General features: G+C 52.6%; 1 protein-coding gene and 1 long non-coding RNA gene across 3 annotated transcripts; one reads left to right on the top strand and one right to left on the bottom strand.

Moving 5' to 3' along the window:
* Positions 1 to 592: 592 nt before the first annotated feature.
* On the bottom strand, positions 593 to 18987 carry LOC116451950. Its single transcript, XR_004243368.1, has 4 exons — positions 18977 to 18987; positions 18255 to 18257; positions 4851 to 5182; positions 593 to 886 (listed from the first exon to the last, which is right to left on the bottom strand). It is a non-coding gene; the product is annotated as an uncharacterized LOC116451950 (long non-coding RNA).
* On the top strand, positions 10901 to 16297 carry NME3 (NME/NM23 nucleoside diphosphate kinase 3). Of its 2 annotated transcripts, none has more exons than XM_032125964.1 (5): positions 10901 to 11309; positions 12259 to 12389; positions 12801 to 12902; positions 13361 to 13473; positions 14194 to 16297. In XM_032125964.1, exons 1-5 carry the CDS (start codon positions 11261 to 11263, stop codon positions 14309 to 14311), a joined length of 513 nt encoding a protein of 170 aa, XP_031981855.1. In that variant the 5' UTR covers positions 10901 to 11260; the 3' UTR covers positions 14312 to 16297. The 2 variants fall into 2 exon arrangements, with proteins under 2 accessions (XP_031981855.1, XP_031981854.1); XM_032125963.1 differs by lacking the exon at positions 10901 to 11309 and adding an exon at positions 11848 to 11958.
* Positions 18988 to 19464: the final 477 nt, after the last annotated feature.

Raw genomic sequence — 19464 nt, forward strand, 5'->3', positions numbered from 1 at the left:
TTGCTTCGACCCACTCATTTAGGTCCCGATGAGGGGAACTTGTACCTTCAATTGCTCAAGGTCTGGTCTGATTTATTTCTTCCCTTTTCTGTATCCTCTGCACTGGCTTTTTATAATATGTGATTCTAGTTGGGCGGTGATAGCTGCTACCCACACTTCCAAATCCCAATGCAGGATTGCTAATTGAAATTGTTCAGCTGATTCAAAGAGTTTATGTTCTACTATTCGCCTCCCTTCTTCTTGATATATTATTTGCCGCCTGAATCTCCGTTCACAATAAAAACACCACCAATTATAAAGGGACGCCCTGCGGACCTTTATCACTTTTGAGCAGCCTCCACAATAAAAAATTATATAGGCTTTGCACTGATTTCGATAGCAAAATGGACAAGGCTCGTATGCTGGCCCTTGGTCGCGTGAGTGTCTCAATCTATTGATTAATGTTCGAACCTTAATAAAGGTGTATGGGGTGGAGGAATTTGGGATGTTATCTCTTTTGGCAGTCTCTCGATTATAGGTGTAAATATCAAACGTGTCTTTTGACTTAGCCTTCTAATATCTATTGGTAGGTTCCATATTTCGGTTTGTTCCCTATTATTCATACACACAGATTCCTTTTCCACATTTAACAATTTTCCATAAAAAGTATAAAATTATTGATAATGCTAAAGCAATCACAAATCCTATCACACACTGTACAGCAAACGGCAACTTGATAAATGGTTCAATTATAGTTTCTATCACTTGGTATTTGTACTTATCGTCCTTCTTAATACAAGCTTGTTCTCTCCCGGAGGGCTGGTGATCTTCCACTGCGGAGGTGGTACTGGTCCCTTGATTCTGCTTGCATGTGTCCAGCCGCGTTCAGCTGTTCTGACGGCAGTTTCTGTGGTCAGCAAAACAAGATAAGGACCCTCCCATTTGGGTTTCAAAGTCTCTTCCCTCCACACCCGGATTAATACCCATTCTCCAGGTTCAATTTTGTGAATTTTCAAGTCTAGTGGAGGTCTTTGTACCACTAGTCCTCGTTTCCACAATTCTTCTCGGTATTTCGCCAGTTGTGAAACATATTCGCTTATAGCATGGTCTCGAATTAAAAAGTTAGTCTGGGGTTTTTCGATACGATAAGGCATACCATACACCATTTCATAAGCATCAGATCCAAGATAATTTGGTTTCTATCATTAGTTTTGTCAAAATTATTTTGATTTCTCCATTTATTCTTTCAACCTTACCTGAACTCTGGGGATGCCATGGTGTATGGTAATCCCATCTGATTCCTATGTTTTCCACTATTTCTTTAATGATTTTAGATGTGAAATGAGGTCCGCGATCCGAGTCAATTACTTCAGTTACCCCGTATCGAGGTATTATTTGCTCGAGCAGCACTTTTGCTACCTGATTGGCAGTTGCCTTACCGGTAGGAAAAGCTTCAACATAGTGGGTCAGGTGATCTATTATTACAAGGAGGTATTTATATCTCCCCGTTTTTGGTAGTTCTGTAAAATCGACCTGTATATGCGAGAAGGGTCGATATGCTGGGGGTCGTCCTCCTGATTGTTTCTGCTTACTCCTACTTCGGTTTACCCTCTGGCAAATCTCACAAGACCAAGTTACTGATTTCGCAATGTTATAGACCCCTATACAGGCATATAGCTGTTCAAAATGATCTACTAAGGCTCGAGTACCCCAATGTGTTTTTTTTTTTTTTGGTGGATCTTCGTAATGATATCTATAGCTATTCCTTTGGGCAATATTTCACGACCATCTGGTAACATATATTTCTTATTTTGTTCTTTAGCTCCCAGGTCTCGCAATTTCTCTCTTTCTTTTTGGTCAAAACTAAGGTTTTCATCTTTTTGTGGTATCTCCTTCATTGTAAGAAGAATACTGAGATTCCCTGCAACCCGCTTGGCTTCTTCATCTGCTGCATTGTTTCCTCTAATTTGATAACTGGTACCACGCTGATGGCCTCTAATATGTACTACTGCTATCCTAGAAGGGCCTCTTAATGATTTTAAAACTCGTCGTATTAATTCTGGATGGATTAGTTTCTTCCCTTGGGAGTTTATAAATCCTCGTTCTTCCCAAATCTTTCCAAAGGTGTGCACTATACCATAGGCATACTTGGAGTCAGTATATATTGAACCTGTTTTCCCTTTCAGTAATTTCAAAGCTTTCCAAAGAGCATATAATTCACATGCTTGGGCGGACCAGGTTGCACTCAAAGGTCCAGATTCCATTATTTTAAACTCTCCTTTATCAAATTTCACAACAGCATACCCTGAGATGCGCCTTCCTTCTACTACTCTCGAGGATCCATCTATGAACAAGACCTCACCTTCCTCAAGTTCTTCTTCTTCTAAATCTGGTCTTATTCGACTTTGGTGTTCTATAGTCCGAAAGCAATCATGTATTATTTCACTACTTTCTCCTGAATATAAAAATTCTGCTGGATTCATGGCTCCGGTTGTTCTAAGTGATAGTTTAGGTGATTCAATTAATATTCCTTTGTATTTGAGCAATCGACTATCTGTGAGCCACTTCTCCGCCTTTTGCTGTAATACCCCTCTAATATTATGGGGTGCGTAGAGAATTATATCTCCATTAAAAGTGATTTTGTTCGTTTCTTCTACTAACAAGGCAGCCGCCACAATGATCTGGATACAAACTGGCCATCCCCTACTTACAGGGTCTAGTAATTTAGATAAATAAGCTACTGGTTTCTTCTTTCCTGCCCATTCTTGAGTTAATATTCCAAAGGTGCTTGGCTTAATTCTTTTTTTAACTTAACAAAATCTTCTTGACCTTGAGGGGTCCATTTGGGCAGCTTGTCTCTTGCTAGTTGTTCATATAAAAATTTAACTTTTGAGCTATAATTTTCTATCCATTGTCTACAGTATCCAAATAGACCTAACGCTTGTCTAATCTGTCTTTTGGTATTTGGTATAGGTAATTCTAGTATTCCTTTAATGCGTTCTGGGTCAATTATTTTCTGTCCTCCAAATAAATAATGTCCTAAATACTTGACTTTTTCTTCTACAAATTGTAATTTCTCTTCAGAAACCCGTAATCCTTTTAGTGCTAAAAAGTTTAGTAGTTTGATACTTTCTATCCTAACCTTTTCCCTCTCACTTCCTGCTATCAATAGGTCGTCTACATATTGCAAAAGTACGTTCCCTGATTGTACTTGGTACTCAGTTAATAATTCTTCTAAGGCTTGCCCGAATAGGTTCGGTGATTCGGTAAATCCTTGGGGAAGTACTGTCCACCTTAGTTGTTGTTTGCGTCCCGTTTCTGGGTCTTCCCATTCAAAGGCAAAATAATCCCTACACTCTTCTGCTAGTGGGCATGCCCAGAATGCATCTTTCAGATCTATTACACTATACCACGTCTTGTGTGGTCCTAACCGGCTTAATAATGTATATGGGTTAGCTACCACGGGAAATCGGGTGACTGTTCGTTTATTTATTTCACTTAAATCATGAACTAGTCGATATTTTCCATTAGGTTTCTTTACAGGCAAGATGGGAGTATTAAAGGAAGACATACAAGGTTCTAGGATTCCTTGTTTTAATTATCTGTCGATTTCTGGCTTTAGTCCTTTCCGTCCCTCCAAAGAAATAAGATATTGTTTTACCCTCACCGGTATCTGGGGGTCCGTTATTCGTATCTTGATTGGTGGGATATTTAGCTTGCCTATTGTATCTGGAGAGTACCATATGTTGGGATTAATATCTTTTCTGTCTGTCACTGTGAGGGGATATGCTCTGATGGCTAATTTTTCGTTTTCAACTTTGATTTCTAATTGTAACTCAATGATCAAGTCCCGTCCCAATAAATTGTAGTCCGCTTCTGGGACTAGTAGGAGTTCACCTATTCCATATTTATTTTCAGACTCGAATATGACATTTTTAATTTTGTTCACTTTCAATGGTTCTCCTTTTGCTCCTATAACTTGAACTTTTTCATGTGAAAGGGTGCATCCCTCTGGTAATTGTCTAATTGTGGATCGCTCTGCCCCTGTGTCTACTAAAAAGGTGAACTCCTGGTGTTGAGGACCTATTCTTAATTTTATCAAGGGCTCCTGATGACTCCGGTCCCCTAATATATAGAGCCCCTGACTATCCTATTCAGCCTTTAATATTCCCTCGTCTCTGATTCGTTCTCTGCAGTTCTTTTTTTTATATGCCCTCTCTTTCCACAATAAAAGCAGTTCCCTTGTTCCTTCTTTTCTACTACATTCGGCCTCCTCCGGAATCCATCGGGTCGTCCTTTTCTATCTTCCCTAACTGCTGCTACCATCATTCTTATCTGCCGTTTACTGCTCTCCTCCTCTCTCCGCACGTACACTTTCTGGGCTTCTCTCAATAGTTCTTCTAAGCCTCTATCCTGCCAATCTTCCAGCTTTTCAAGTTTTCTCCTAATATCATCCCAGGACTTCGCTACAAAGTGAGTTTTTAGGACAGATCACATTCTTTTGTATTTTCTTTCCTCCACATATTTTAGTACAGAATTCTATCATTTTGCCTTTGTGTTTCCTGGGTGAACTGGAAAGGTGTTTCCAATTATTCAACATAAATGCTAGGGGAGTGTTTTGGGGTACCACTGGGGCCCTCCCTACTGGGGCCCTCCCCATGGGGACCGAAGGCTTGCTGCCCTTCGCCCCCATCTTCTGAGATATCTGCACACACGCACACACTCGCTCCCCTTATTCCTAGCCCGGTCCCTCGCGGGAGTCGGGAAACGTAGTACTAAAGGGTCCGCACTTGCTTGGTTCAATATTTCGAACCTCTCAATCGTTATATCTCAGGAATCCAATCCCGCCCGAACGGTATCTCAATACTCACGCGTCCCTGCGTCTTCGTCCGGACTTTAGTGCACTAAACTTTATGGGATTTGACCGGTTCTCAGTTGCTCATCATTCTAGAATTTAGGTTCGTCGGCGTGGGGGTAAGCGCACCACCAGTCCCTGGGCCGAGGAATACCTCGGGGCGCCTCCCTGAGGGACGGTAGATCGCTATCTTCCCATCCGAGTCACGGCACCAAAATTGTTATAAGTGTGGCAGCTAAGAACACACTTTGATTTTCTTAGATGCAATTTATTAATAATTTAGCAAGTAGAATGTGAGCAAAAGCAGCGCTGGGTGACAGGGGAGTCTCCGCTCCACCAACTGCCACGCTTATACTTCAAACCATTGTCCTTTTATACTCTCATACTTCCGCTTTCTTGTTCCTGTATTGCTCTTCTGCTTGTAGCTTGTGGTTCCCTCTGCGCATGTGCGTCTTGTTGCTAGGGAGTCTTTTTCTGCCTCCTGGTGGTCGTCGAGGCTGAAGTAAGAAGTCCTCCTCTTTTGTCCTTTTGATGACCCTCATCTTTTTCTTCCATATTCGGTATAATATCTCTTTACTTACATAACTTATAAGCGGAAGCAGCACATATTTGGCAATACATATTTCACAAACTGCAAAGGCACATCTTTGGCAATTCATATGGTTCCGGTTATATGGGCGTAATTCTGCAAGCGTATTCTCCTTCAACCACAGAGGAGAACTCATCTACCTTCATAGTTTAATAAACATTTGCAGCTTTTAACACGGGGGTGTTTGGACAAAGGTTGGACTTGATCTTGGAGGTTTTTTCCAACCTTAAAGATTCTCTGAAAGCACATGGGTTGGACACATCCCTGGGCGGGATGACGCCGGGCTGGGCCGGCAGGGGAGGGAGGCGGGATGGCAGCGGAGGGAGAGGGGCCGGCAGCGGAGGGAGAGGGGCCGGCAGGGGAGGGACCTGGGCCGGCAGCGGAGGGAGAGGGGCCGGCAGGGGAGGGAGAGGGGCCGGCAGCGGAGGGACCGGGGCCGGCAGCGGAGGGAGAGGGGCCGGCAGGGGAGGGAGAGGGGCCGGCAGGGGAGGGACCGGGGCCGGCAGCGGAGGGACCGGGGCCGGCAGCGGAGGGAGAGGGGCCGGCAGGGGAGGGAGAGGGGCCGGCAGGGGAGGGACCGGGGCCGGCAGCGGAGGGAGAGGGGCCGGCAGGGGAGGGAGAGGGGCCGGCAGGGGAGGGACCGGGGCCGGCAGCGGAGGGACCGGGGCCGGCAGCGGAGGGAGAGGGGCCGGCAGCGGAGGGACCGGGGCCGGCAGCGGAGGGACCTGGGCCGGCAGCGGAGGGAGAGGGGCCGGCAGCGGAGGGAGAGGGGCCGGCAGGGGAGGGACCTGGGCCGGCAGCGGAGGGACCGGGGCCGGCAGCGGAGGGAGAGGGGCCGGCAGCGGAGGGACCGGGGCCGGCAGCGGAGGGAGCCGGGGCCGGCAGCGGAGGGAGCCGGGCTGCCCAGAGCTGCGGCTCTGTTTACTCAGCTCCACCAAAGCTGCTCATCCTTCTTAACTCCCCGTAAGCCACAAGTCCTAACCCCCTTTGGGGGCACATTCTGGCAGGGCAGGAATTTAGCTCAAGGGATATCAAGGCAGGGTTTAGATGGTGTTTGACCTACTTTGTGACTGCCGTGGCATCACAAGGAGCGCTGCTGGGGGGACACAGGCCCTGCATGGCAGGCAACTGAGGGAGAACCAACAGCCCCTTTCACAGCTGGGCAGCTGGTGGTGCAGTTGGGGAGGGGGGGTTGCATTCAGGCCCCTCCGAACCAGGGTCTTAAGAACAAGGGGCTCCAAATAGTGCCTCAAAGTTTGCAGTCCCTCCTCCATCCCACTGCCAGCCGGGGTGAAGGTGTAAACCTGATCCAAGCCAGCCACCACCTCCCTGGCAAAGCATTCCTTCACAGAACTCACCCACATGGGACTTTGCCATCAGCTCAACTCAAGTGACAGAAAACTTCAAGGACTGTAAGTTTTACCTCCAGTGTCTCCTCGTGAGGCACAGGAAGCTTCCTGGGAGCTGGGGCTCTGCATTCCCAGGTTCAGGGGCTGCTCCCTGCCCTGCTCTGGGCACAGGGCTCATGCAGGAGCCCCACACACTCACACCCCAGGGCTCCTGTCCATAAAGAGGAAAGGTCAGGCTTAGTCCCACATCTGCCACCTCTGATCTGACTCAGAGCTGGAGATAAAGGTGTGCAGCAGCTCCCCTGTGAGTGAGAGGAGACCCCAAACCAGGGTGAGAGCCAATGGCTGCCTCTGCTGGCAGAACTCCACAGGCCACAGCTGGGTTTTCATACAAAAAAATTTATCCTCACAGACTTAAGTGAGAAGGAGCTGAGGAGGTGGTAAGACAGGGGCTGTCCCCGAGAAGTCATCCCTGATGCTCCAAGGGCTGGAGCCCCTCTGCTCTGGAGCCAGGCTGGGAGAGCTGGGGGTGCTCACCTGGAGGAGGGAAGGCTCCAGGGACACCTCAGAGCCCCTTGCAGGGCCTAAAGGGGCTCCAGGAGAGCTGCAGAGGGACTGGGGACAAGGGCTGGAGGGACAGGACACAGGGAATGGCTTCCCAGTGCCAGAGGGCAGGGCTGGATGGGATATTGGGAAGGAATTGTTCCCTGGGAGGGTGGGCAGGCCCTGGCACAGGGTGCCCAGAGCAGCTGGGGCTGCCCCTGGATCCCTGGCAGTGTCCAAGGCCAGGTTGGACATTGGGGCTTGGAGCAGGCTGGGACAGTGGAAGGTGTCCCTGCCATGGCAGGGGTGGAATGGGATGAGCTTTAAGGTTCCTTCCAACCCAAACCATTCTGGGATTCTGTGAAATACTCCAGACAGAACAGGACAGACCAAGCTACCATAGCTGCATCTGTGCAGGAATTTTGGACATGATCCCACCATCAGCACAGAGGAGACTCCTTTGCTGTGCACCTAGAAGGACAGGAAGGACCCAGGACTGGGAGCAGCACACGAGTGACACACTCAGGGCACAAGACAAGGGCTCCAGGCCCTGCACATCTCTCAGGGCACTGAACAGCAGCCAAAGCCCTCCTGGCTCACCTCCAGAGCATCAGCACCCATCTCACAGGCACTGCCAATTCCAGCCTGTCCTTCTCTGGTCTTGGATGGAACTGGATGGACTGGGATGGGCTCGGACCAGCGTTGCAGGAGCTGTTATTAGTTTATCAGTCTCACATCCAGAGTTGAGACAAAGTTGGTACAGAGCTCACGCTGCCACAGAGACATCCCCCAATTTCCTGGTTGCAAAGCATTCTTAAAAGCTTTTTGGCCAATAGTGTGCTTCTAAAAGTTACAGACATCTGTCTTAACCAATCCTTAATAAAGCACCTACATCTATTGTACACAATAGTCACTTGTTATGCCTTATATAATAACATACAACATCCCATTATTAAGCTTAAACTTATCTCTCTAACTAAATATACTTTTTGCAACTTCAACATCTATCTAGGTCAAGCCTAAGAACTAACCATTGTCTTTTAATGTCCTTGCTGCTTATAACTGTATCTTCTTCTAATTTTCCCAGGAAAAGCTGAATTCTAAATCCCTTGCTTTATTTCCTGAGGCCTGCTTCTATTTCTCACACCAAAAATCCTTTCCACTTTTTGTGGTTCCCCACAGGGAATTTCTCAGGGAAGAAGCACAGGCTGCTCAGACAGGCATAAATAAAATGCTGTAGCACTGCACAGAAGTGAGAACTAACACAAACCTCTGCTTCAAAATGCAAGCGTTTCCCTGGGCTGTGTACTCAGAATGTTTCTTTCAAGGAAATCTTTTATGGACTCCATGAGAATGGAAAAGCCAAATGCAAGGAAAGGCAAGTCTGGCCTGGGCAGTTCCCTCTGAGGAAACAGCACCTGGCCTAGGGTTAAAGGGGTATCCCTGGAGACCTCCTGCTGTACTCATACAGCTACTCCCAGTTTCCAGAGCACCCCTCTCTGTATCAGAGCTTTGTTCCAGGATGGAGCAATGGCAGTTTTGAATGGATCCTCTCGTCCGTTCCATGTTCACTTGGAAAGTGACCCTGCTGTAGAGCACTTTGTGGAGCTCTGGCTCTGACATCTGTATCCCCTGGGTCCAGCAAAAGGTGCTTAAGGAAATCTTCTGGCTCTCCCAACCCCTCTTTATCCTAAAAGGTGAAATATTTGCAGCAGGATCAGTGGTGCAGTATGAAAGTAGACAGGTCTACACCTGTGCAGAGCCCACACTGTAAGAGGCACCAACACTCCAGGCTGTGTCAATGCTACGCTGGTGAAAGACCAGGGCTGAACTGAAAGGTGAAAATCCTCCCCAAACAAGCAAGAAGGTGCAAAAGGAGCCTGAGAAGGAAGGCAGTGCCAACCACAGGACTTACTAAGTGTGATGAAAGGAGACAAACAGCCTCTGTCTGCACTGCACAGTGCTGGATGGCCACGTTATCTGCACCTACATGCTCTGGAGTCTCTTACATAACCACAGTATCTGCAATGTTCTATCCAGCAAGAGCAGAAATAGAGTTCTGCCTCCGCCTGAAATTCCTGCAGTGGGGGCGAGCACGGGAACAGCCCCCCCCAGCCTCCCCTGCCACGCTGGGATCCTTCCACGCTGAACTTTCCACTGAAACGAGAAGATATTTGGGGCCAGAAGGTACCTGGCCTTTCAGGTTCCCAGTGAGGGGTTTAAAAAGCGATCACAGGGCTTTCCAAACGAGGCAGCAAATTTGTTCAGCCTCTTCCAGATGTGCAGCTGTTGCCTGTGGCACCATTCTGTGCACACATCTGGGCTGGGAATGCTGAGCACCCAAGTGACACCTCTGTAGGGAGGATTTGTGATCCCATTCTTGCTTGCTGCAGCTTCCTGGGCTCACCCTCAATACACATCTGCCTAAAACTGTGCATAAAAGACACTGGCTCAGGAACAATCTGCCTGGGAATCAGACCCAGCTCCATTTCCCAAGCTACCTGGTCACCAGCAATCTGCATTTCTGGGGCTCCTAGAGGGAAGTCAAAGCTCTCTCCCCACAGCACATCATGCCAGAGAAGATGAGAAGGACTCACCCAAGTGAAGAGTGTTTGGCATGTTTCTCCTCCAAGTTCTGCTGCAGGGAACTGCCTGAGGCTCAAAAGAACGTTTACAGTCCAAGGAAATGAAAACCTTCACCCAAGTGCCTGCATTGGGATCTTTGAGGAGACTTGTGGAGAACGACAGAATAACCCTGGTATGAGAAAAAGAGGTGTTTCATCAGCATTAATAAACAACAAAAATAAAACAAGTGTGAAATGAGGGATTCTGCCTGTGTGGAAGTCTGGTTGCCTGCAGCACACACAGGTGCTGGCTGGGTTGGGGACTGAGTTGTTGACTTCATTACTGACACCTCTGCAGGCAGCCTGAAAAGTGTCCTAGAATAAATCTTATGAAATTGACAGAAACATCATTATTTTTGAAATAGCTCTCCGTGAAGGAAGACTGAGATCAGCCATCAGGCTGGAGTTAGGAAGCTGGGTTTCACCACCTGCCACGCTCCCCTCAGCCCCACTCCCTTCACCCCTGTGCACACCAGGCTGGACACACACAGATGTCACCGGGAGCACATGGAGAATGCGCTCTTAATTAGCGGCTCTGTGAGTAGCTAATGAGAGCTGACACCATCTATTGGGCACCTTCCTCAGAGCACTCTGCAACCTTTCCAAACCGCGTGAGGGCTGTTTCCTTTCACAGACACCCGCTCCAGACGGGATTTGTTTGACATGTTCCAACAAAATCGCCCGGCTGTCCCTAAGAACACAAGGGAAGGGCCGACAACACGCTGCTTGTCCACCTTAAAATTCCAGCATTGTTTTAGGGAAGCGTCGCCCGCGGGAGTGCCCGGGACGGGATGGACTTTGGGGATGCCGAGGGCTGGCTGAAGGCTGGGAGCTCCTCCGCGCTGCCTGCGCTCCCTCTGCCGGCACCGGCGCTCCCGGGAACAGCAGGGAAAAGCCTCTGGCACCGCCCTCAGCTCCCGAGCCGTGCCCACCACTCCACAACGGGCAGTGCTCATCCTACAAAGACTTTTCCGCCGGCGGAATAATAACCACCACAGCACGGCTGTGCTGGAGCAAACAGGGACAGCTTTCCTCAGGCAAAGCCATGCTCCGGACCTCCAGGATACAACCGCTGATTATTTACTCGTACAAACGCGGGAATAATTTACTCAAAACTATGTTGGATAAAGCAGCTGGGTCCCTGCTCTTTGGAGACAGATCCCTGCTTGTCCCAGCCAAGGTCTGAACAGAGGAAAGCGAGCAGAACACTGTCTCTGAACAGGAGAAGCAGGTTGGGAGCAGACCCAGCACTCCATGAGGCACCTGGAACAGCTCTGGCAGCAAATCCAGCCCTCCACAGGGCACCTGGAGAAGGTATTTCATGTGCTGGTATTTCCAGAGGCTAATCTTGAAGGGAGCTGAACCAAGAGGTGAGTTCTTGAGAGCAGGAAATGGAGCCCTGGAGTTCCAGAGCAGGTTAACAGCCGGGATCCTACACCCCAAAATTAAATCAGCAACACGTGCTCTGTACAGAGGAGCTCCCTCAGCTCTGCGGGGCTGCAGCTCTGCCCTTCTGCTCCTGCAGCACGGCCCGGGGGCGCTCAGCTCTTCCAGAGGTGCCAGCCTGGGCCTGCCCGAGATAGAGAGGCTGCTCAGGTACCACCGGACTAGTCTAACCACGACTCGTGTGCGGTCACGACCGCAACGACAGAGACAGCCAAGGCAAAACAGTCTCATGAACACCCGGGACGCTGTGGCCGGGCCAGCGGCACAGGGGAGCTCAGGGGCGGCAGCAAGGACGCCGCGGCTGGGACAGCCCGCACAGGGGGAGCCTGGTCCCACCGCTCCCACCCCCGCCGCCATCGCTCCCCCGGGGCCCCCCGACCCCGGCGGGCACCAGGCCCCGCCCGTTGCCATGGGAACGTGCTGTTCCCGGTCTCTCGGCCCCGCCGCTCCGCGGCCCCGGCTCGATGGTTCCGCGGGGGGCGGTGACAGCGCGGGGGGAGCTCGGCCCCTTTAAGAGCGCTGCCGCCATGATCTGCCTGGTGCTGGGGCTCTTCGCCGGCCTCTTCCACAGTGGTACGGAACGGAACGGAACGGGACCCCCGGCCCTGTGCCTGAGGACCAGGGACCCCCATTCCCCTGGTGCCTGAGGGCCAGGGACCTCCCTTCCCCGGGAGAGGCTCCGCGGCTGAGGGCCCAGGCCAGGCCTCCCCCCATCTCCGTGCCCTCCGCGCCCTGCCCTCTGCGGGATCCTGGGAACCCCCCCCGTGTCCCCACGGCTGAGGGCCTGGGACGCCCCTGTGCCCGCTTGGCTGAAAGCCCGGAGGCGTCTCATCCCCCCCCCCCCCCCCTCAGACCTCTGCCCTCTCCCTGCAGCCTTCGGCGGGGTCAGTGAACGAACCTTCGTGGCCATCAAACCGGACGGGGTCCAGCGGCACCTGGTCGGGGAGATCATCCGGCGCTTCGAGAGGAAGGGGCTGCAGTTGGTGGGGATGAAGCTGCTGCAGGTGAGCGGCCGGGCCCACCCAGGCTGGGGGTCCCGGGAGCTGAGGAGCCCCTGCAGCTCCTCAGGCTGTGCTGGTAATTGCTGGGGGTTCTGCCTGTCCTCTGGCCTGTGCAGCCTGCCGGTGTCATTCCAGCTCCAAATCCTCACAGCTCAGAGGAGTGTTGGTACCAGGAGGGCTGATTCCAGCTTTGGGGAGCATGTGTGCCCTTGGCTGTGCCCGTGCTCCAGGGCTGTCACTGTAAGCTGGCAGGTGTTGCTGCTCTGACCTGGAAGCTCCAGTCTGTGTCAGGCTACTCCTGGAACTGAGCATCTGTGCAAGAGCTTAATTCTCTTAATTCCCTGCATCCCTGAGGTGCAGCCCTTGCCCAGATCGCCGTGTGTGGGAGCAGACTAAGCTCTGTGCTCTGTGCAGGCCTCGGAGGAGCTGCTGAAGGAACACTACATCGCCCTGCGGGACCGTCCCTTCTACGGCCGTCTGGTGAAGTACATGAGCTCCGGGCCCATCGTGGCCATGGTGAGTGCTGGCCAGGGCCCCTGGACCGAGGAACAGGGATGAAGTGCAAGGTCTGAGCAGCAGTGGCTGTTGGCACAGTGGAAGCAAGGTGGTGTCTCCCCTCAGAGGGTCTCTTGAAGCTGTACTGAACTTCAGGGATGTTTTCCATTGTAAATTAAATCATGGAATGGTTTGGGTTGGAAGGGACCTTGAAAGTCTTATTCCACCCCCTGCCATGGGCAGGGACACCTTCCACTACCCCAGGTTGCTCCAAGCCCCGTGCAGCCTGGCCTTGAGTGCTTCCAGGGATAGGGAGAAATCCACACACAATTTGGATTATTTTCCAAAATCAACTTCGGAGGAATAATTTGGAGAGACCTGTTCCTGTCTCTCTCCCAGGATCCAGTGGGGAATTCAGAGGACAGATGTGACCTGCTGGGGCAGTTGTGGAAGCTGATCCTGGTTTTGCTCTCCCGTAGGTCTGGCAGGGCCTGGATGTGGTGAAGACAGTTCGCACCATGATCGGGGAGACCAATCCAGCTGAATCCAGGCCTGGCACCATCCGAGGGGACTTCTGTGTTGAAGTCAGCAAGTGAGAGCTTTGACTTTTTCTTCCCTCAGTGCTTCAGGGCATCCTGTCCAGGCATTCCTGTGCCAGGCCTGCTTGAGCCATATGAGTCTGCATTCCCAGAGCAGAAGTTGTCCCTTCTATGCTCAGACCAGAGCTGAGCTCTGCTTCCCGGGGTTGGCTTTAGTAGGAGGAAGAGCCTGGGTTGTGTCTTTCCTTCCTCGTGAGTCCTCTGTTGAAAGCAGGTGGAGTTTGCCTGTTTTCCTGTGGTAATTGGGACTGTGAGGCTGTGAAGAGGGAGGTGCCCACTCAGTCCTTTCGTGAGAGTAGGTGAAGATCCATGGGTGGTGACCTTGGGTGGCCCCAGCCTGGCTTGTGGTAGACAAGGCTTTTACTGATCCTGCCTTAGATCTCTGTTCCCTGGTGTCTGATACCAAACCTGCTTTGCTGGAATGGGGAAAATCTGGAGGCACAGCTGGAATCACTGACATAAAAACTGCAAATCCCAGACCTACAGCCACTTGCAGCTCCTCCTGTAGCAAACAAATGGCTCCTCAGCATGGGAGGAAGGAGTGCTGGGAACTGGCACTTCTGGAAGGATGAGGGGTGTGTGACAGGAAGGGATGTCATGAGGTAGGACTGGCTCCATCAGTTTAAGTAAATTGGTCAAGGGGGAATTTTCCAGCATCCCTCTCCCACCTTTCTCAGCTTGGTGCCAGCTGCTCCCTTTCTCCTTGCCCACAGGAATGTGATCCACGGCAGTGACTCAGTGGAGAGCGCCCAGCAGGAGATCTCGCTCTGGTTCCGCCCGGAGGAGCTGCCGTGCTGGGAGGACACAGCTGCACACTGGATCTACGAGTGAGGAGGAATTCCAAGGGAAGTACATCTTCCTGCTGGGACACAGGACATGTCCATCCATTTCATGGCAGCTGCTGGGGCTGGCTGCAGATCCTGCTGTGGGATTCCTGTTCTGCCTGTGGGATCCTGGGAGCTGGGCTGTGTGTGGAACTCTGTGGGTCAGCTCCTGCCAAGGGGAGCTGTTTCTTTTTTTCTCTCTTTCTGTTCTAGTAAGTAGTTGGTATTGTTGCTCTGTTTGCTGCAGCATCTTAAATCCCAAGTAGCTCAAGCTGATTCACTGAAGTAAAACTTGGGCTCTTGGCCCATTCCTGGGTGTTCTCATCCCTGCCTGGAGCAGGAGAATGCATTTTCCCTGCTGCTGGGAGAGGTGCTGGTCACAAGGTGACAGGCTTGACAATTTACCTGCATTTCTAGAAGGCTTTTCACCAAAGGCTTTTAAAGAATTGGGCTGCTGTAGGATAAGGGGGCAAATTCTCATTTTAGAGCTCATTCCGAGACAAGGAATGAAGGATGGGACAATCCTCTCTCCCTTGGTGGGAGCTCGGCATGCTGGAGCTGGCACAAGCTCACCCAGTTTCAGACATGATGAGTGAGTCCATGGTAGGAAGATTCTCTGAATGCTGTTAAACGCACAATTCCTCGGGCTCTGGTTCCTGGGCTGTGGGAAGCAGCTCCTCCAGGTGTGCTCGGGTTCTCTGGGGCTGCACAGCCCTGACCCAGCCTGACACCACACTGTCCCTCCGTGGTGAGTGACGAGAAGCAGCAGCACTGGGGCAGCCACAGGAATAGAAGGGGGAGAGGGAGGCAGAGGATTTGTGGATCTGGGGCTCAGGAAGGATGAGTGAGGAGAGTGGCACTGAGCTCTGGGAGATCCCAAGATCTTCCTTGTCCCCCTCAGAGCTTGCAGTGGAGCTTTCCTGCTGGGAGGGTATCTAGAAACCAGTTTGTAATAGGCTGGACACTACCTGTGAGCTGTCCCTGGGCCACCCAGCTCCTCAGAGCTGTGTCCGAGCTCCCTGTGCAGCCTCACCAGAGCATAAGGACAGGGACAGTGACAGTGACATGGAATCCTGCCATGACAGGGACACGGTTAAACCGAGGGAACAAACCAGGGCTTTCCTGTGTGCAGGATGAGTTTGGCCTGTGCCCTAAAAGCCTGTCCCTCTGGGTCCTCAGCTTTGTGGGTGCTGGGGAATGAGGGCACCTCTTGGGGGGCAGAGTAAAGTCACCCCCAGTGCTGCTCTGTGCTGGCCCCAGGGTGGTGGGGCTGAGTGGGACAGGGCTGGGGGTCTCCCTTCAGTGAGTGCCAGCTGCCCAGCTGCCTCAGCCAAGGCTCCTCGTGCCTCAGGGCCTTCTCCAGGCACCTGTGTCCAGCTCTAAATACCTGACAGATCCCGTTTGTTCCTGGAACTTGTCCACTTGGCTGAACTCAGTCTGGCTGCAGCAAGGCTGCACAAGAAGACGCTGGTGAAGACCGAGGCGTGAAGCGAGTGGGAGGAAGGTCACATTTGTTGTTTAATAGATGCATTGAGAAGAGCTGTTGGTGCCAAAAAGCTGCCAGCTCTGACACAGGAAGCTCAGAAATACCTGAGCTTCATCTCCTGCCATTGCCTCTTCCTGAAGGGATTCCTCTTCTCCCTGTCTACCCAGACGAGATTTAATTTGCCCTCCCAGTTTCAAAGCTCAATGAACTCCAGTCAGACAACGGACCTGACTCATTGAGACACAATCCCAGGCCAGTCCTCTCCTCTCTGTGTGTGTAGGTTTGGTGTCTGCCATGACCTCGTCCCGCTCTGGGGCACAACAGAGCAGCAGCTGGAGGGAAAGGGCCCCCAGAGACACTGCTGGGAGCAGGTACAGGAGCTGAGCTGTGGGTGGTCTTCCTCGAGCCCCCGGGGACTTTGAATTGCTTTGCATGTTGGTTCCTGCTGCTTCTCCTCTGTCCACGACTGTGTTAAACTGTAATAATAAAAGTAGAAGCTGTCTGTTGTTCCTCTTGGGGCCCTTGAAGGCAGGAAGCTGCAGGTGCTTGTCAAAAACAGCTTGGGCAGCAGCATGGAGGGGAGGTTTTGGCTGCAGCAGTTGTGTGTCAGAGCTGGAGGAGGTGAAGGCAGCAGAGATGCCCTTGTCTCTGTGCAGGGCTCTTGTGCTTCCCACTGAACCAGAAGTCTGGCTGGGGTGATGTTCAGTGGAGTCAGGCTGCTGCTGTAGCCCCACACGCTCATGGCAGCAGAATGAGCAGGGTCTGTGCTCCTGCAGGACTCAAAAAATCCCAGAACAGCCAGGGTTGGAAAGGATCCCTGGAGATCATCCAGTTGCCTGTCACAGCACGGTCACCTGGAGCAGCTGTCACAGAAATGTGTCCAGGTGGGTTTGGAATGTCTCCAGAGCTCCATGCCCTCCCTGGGCACCTGCTCCCATGCTTTGCCACCCTTAGTGTAAAGAAATTCTTCCTCATGTTGAGGTGGGACTTCTTGTGTTTTAGTTTCTGGCTGTTGTTCCTCACCCTGTTGCTGGGCACCACTGGAAAGAGCCCTGCACCATCCTCTTGGCTGGATGCCAACCCCATGCCAGACCCTGGTTTCTGCTCCTGGGGCTTTGCCCTGGATTTTGAGCAGTGCATTTGCTGAGGAGTTAGGTCTGAGCTGGTAGTGTCAGCCAAACACAGAGTATTTGAAAATGGAAGAGGGTTAAAATTTTTATGGGGTGGGAAATGGCTTTTGGCCTGTTCTCTCCACAGTTTTGCTCCCAGCACTGTTAGTGGGAACACAGAGCTCCAGCCCCAGTGCAGAGCAGGACAATCCCCTCCCTCAGCCCAGCTGTACCCCAGCATACAGATGGCCCTTTTGGCCACCACTGATGGCTCCTATTGAACTTGCCATCAACCCCCAGGTCTGTTTGCTGCTCTCATCCCCCAAACTGTGCATCCAACCCCGTCCCAGGTGCAGAACCCAGCACTTGCTGCTGTTGAATTTCACACGGGTTGTGACTGCCCAGCTCCCTGTCAGGGCCCTCCAGGGACTCCACAGCCCCTCCCAGTTCACTGTTGTTGGCAAACCTACTTAATGCATGTTAAATTCCTGAATCTGGATGATTTATAAAAACACTAAGAGCACCAGCCCTTGAATAACCCCACTAGTGGCTGCCCTGATGTGGCCCCATTTACTGTAACCCTTTGAGCTTGACCTGTCACCAGCTGCTCACCATGTGCAGGGGTACTCGTGGAGCTGTGTGAGGGACAGTGTATCCAAGAGAGTGTGAGAGATGGTATCAAAAGCTGCTGAAACCCCAAACTACCACATCGGCTGTCCTCCCTTGGTCACACAAAGATGACTGACACAGAGCTGGGAAGAGCGGCTGATACTTCAGAGGGTTGTGTGGCCCTTCAGAGGAGCCTTGACAATGGGAGAGGGGCAGAGAGGAACCTTCTGAAATTCAACACAGGCCAGAGCAGGGTCCTGCATGTGGGGAGGAACAACCCCAGGCAGCAGCCCGGACTGGGGCTGCCCTGCTGGGCAGCGGCTCTGTGGAGAAGAGGGTGACACCAACTGTTCCTGACCAGCTGTACGCCCTGGGGCCAAGGTGGGGGTTCCTGGCGGGTGTGAGGGGAGGGGATCGTGCCCCTCTGCTCAGCTTGTGAGGCACATCTGGAATGCTGTGTCCAGTTCTGGGCTTCTCAGGACAGGAGGGATATGGAGCTCTTGGAGCAGGTCCAGTGGAGGCTGAAGGGCCTGGAGCATCTCCATGCCCAGGACAGGCTGAGGGAGCTGGGGCTGCTCAGCCTCGAGAGAAGCCCCAGCTGAGAGGAGCCCTCAGCCCTGGGTGTCCCTGGCTGCAGGGAGGGCTCAGGGCAGGGCCCAGGCTCTGCTCCGTGGGATTCAGCGATGGCACCAGAGCCACAGGCAGGGACTGAGCCCAGGGAGGTCCAAATGAACATGATGAAAAACTTTCTTGTGCACTGAACAGGCTGCCCAGAGAGGGAGTGGGGTGTCTGTTACTGGAGATATTCCAGAACTGTCTGGACACAGCCCTGTGCCCTGTGCTCTGGGATGACCCTGCCTGAGCAGGGAGGTGGCACCAGATGAGCCACTGTGGTCCCTTCCAGCCTGAACCATTCTGTGACTCTGTGGAATCGATGCCTGAGCTTGTCACAAATGGGGATTAAGCAGATTAAGCAGGACCTTCCCCCTGTGAACCCTCACTGGCTGTGACTGATGACTGCGTTGTCTCTCAAGGGTTTTTCAGCAACTCCCTAAATCACCTTCTCCAGGATTTTAACAGACACTGGAGTGGGACTGACAGGCCTGTAGGTTGCAGGGTCTTCCTCCTTAGTCTGCTTGAGAACTGGGACACTGATCACCTTCCACTCAACAGAGACCTCTCCAGACTCCCCAAACCGCTGAAAAATAATGGAGAGAGGTCCCACGATGACATCTGCCAGCTCTGTCAGTACCCTGGGATGGATCCCACCGTGTCCCATCCAGCTGCAGCAGCCAGTCCTGAACAGCTTCAGGGGCTGCTGGGAGTTTGTCATCTCCAGTCAAGGTCTTCCAGCACAGGCCTGCAGCCTCACCCACAACAGCCATTGTTTAGATATATTATAGTACTCCGTTGCCGCTTATCGTTACACATACATTATCTAAGTTGCATTTCATTCAATGGAAGAAACTTCAGCTTGTTTAAGGGACACGAGGGGCAGGACGAACGCAGCTTCCCGGAGGCTTCACGCCACTGATTCCTACGAGGCTCCACCAAACGCTGCTCGGTGAATGAAGAGTACGTGGGCAGCCTCTCCGAGAGCACCGACACCCGCCGCTGCCGCCGTCCCGCACGCGTCCCAGGCTATCTCCACAGCGCAGGCCGCGGCTCCCCGGCGGCGCCCCGCCGCTCCCTCAGGGGCCGCCGCCATCTTGCCACCCCTCCCGCCGCCGCGCGCGGGCCGCCGGGACGGGGCGGTGCCGGCGGCGGTGTTGGCCCGCCGCTGTCACGTGGTCAGATGCAGCCGTTCCCGAGGGGTGTGGCCGCGGCGGCGGCCGCTGATTGGCCGCGGTGCGAGGCGTGACCGTTGGGCCGGTCGCTGATTGGCTGCGGCGCGCGCGGCCCGGCGCGAGGGCAGCACCGCCCACGTGACGCGGGCGCGGGGCCGGAGCGGGCCCG

The sequence above is a fragment of the Corvus moneduloides genome, chromosome 16, assembly GCF_009650955.1.
Source record: "Corvus moneduloides isolate bCorMon1 chromosome 16, bCorMon1.pri, whole genome shotgun sequence".
In the NCBI taxonomy this organism is placed as follows: domain Eukaryota; kingdom Metazoa; phylum Chordata; class Aves; order Passeriformes; family Corvidae; genus Corvus; species Corvus moneduloides.

Excerpts from the sequence above, each read along its gene's own strand:
- NME3 (XM_032125963.1), top strand. The coding sequence starts at position 11,850 with ATGGTTCCGCGGGGGGCGGTGACAGCGCGGGGGGAGCTCGGCCCCTTT. Across the intron at positions 11,959-12,258 it reads CGCCGGCCTCTTCCACAGTG|CCTTCGGCGGGGTCAGTGAA; the intron begins GTACGGAACGGA and ends CTCTCCCTGCAG. Across the intron at positions 13,474-14,193 it reads TTCTGTGTTGAAGTCAGCAA|GAATGTGATCCACGGCAGTG; the intron begins GTGAGAGCTTTG and ends CCTTGCCCACAG.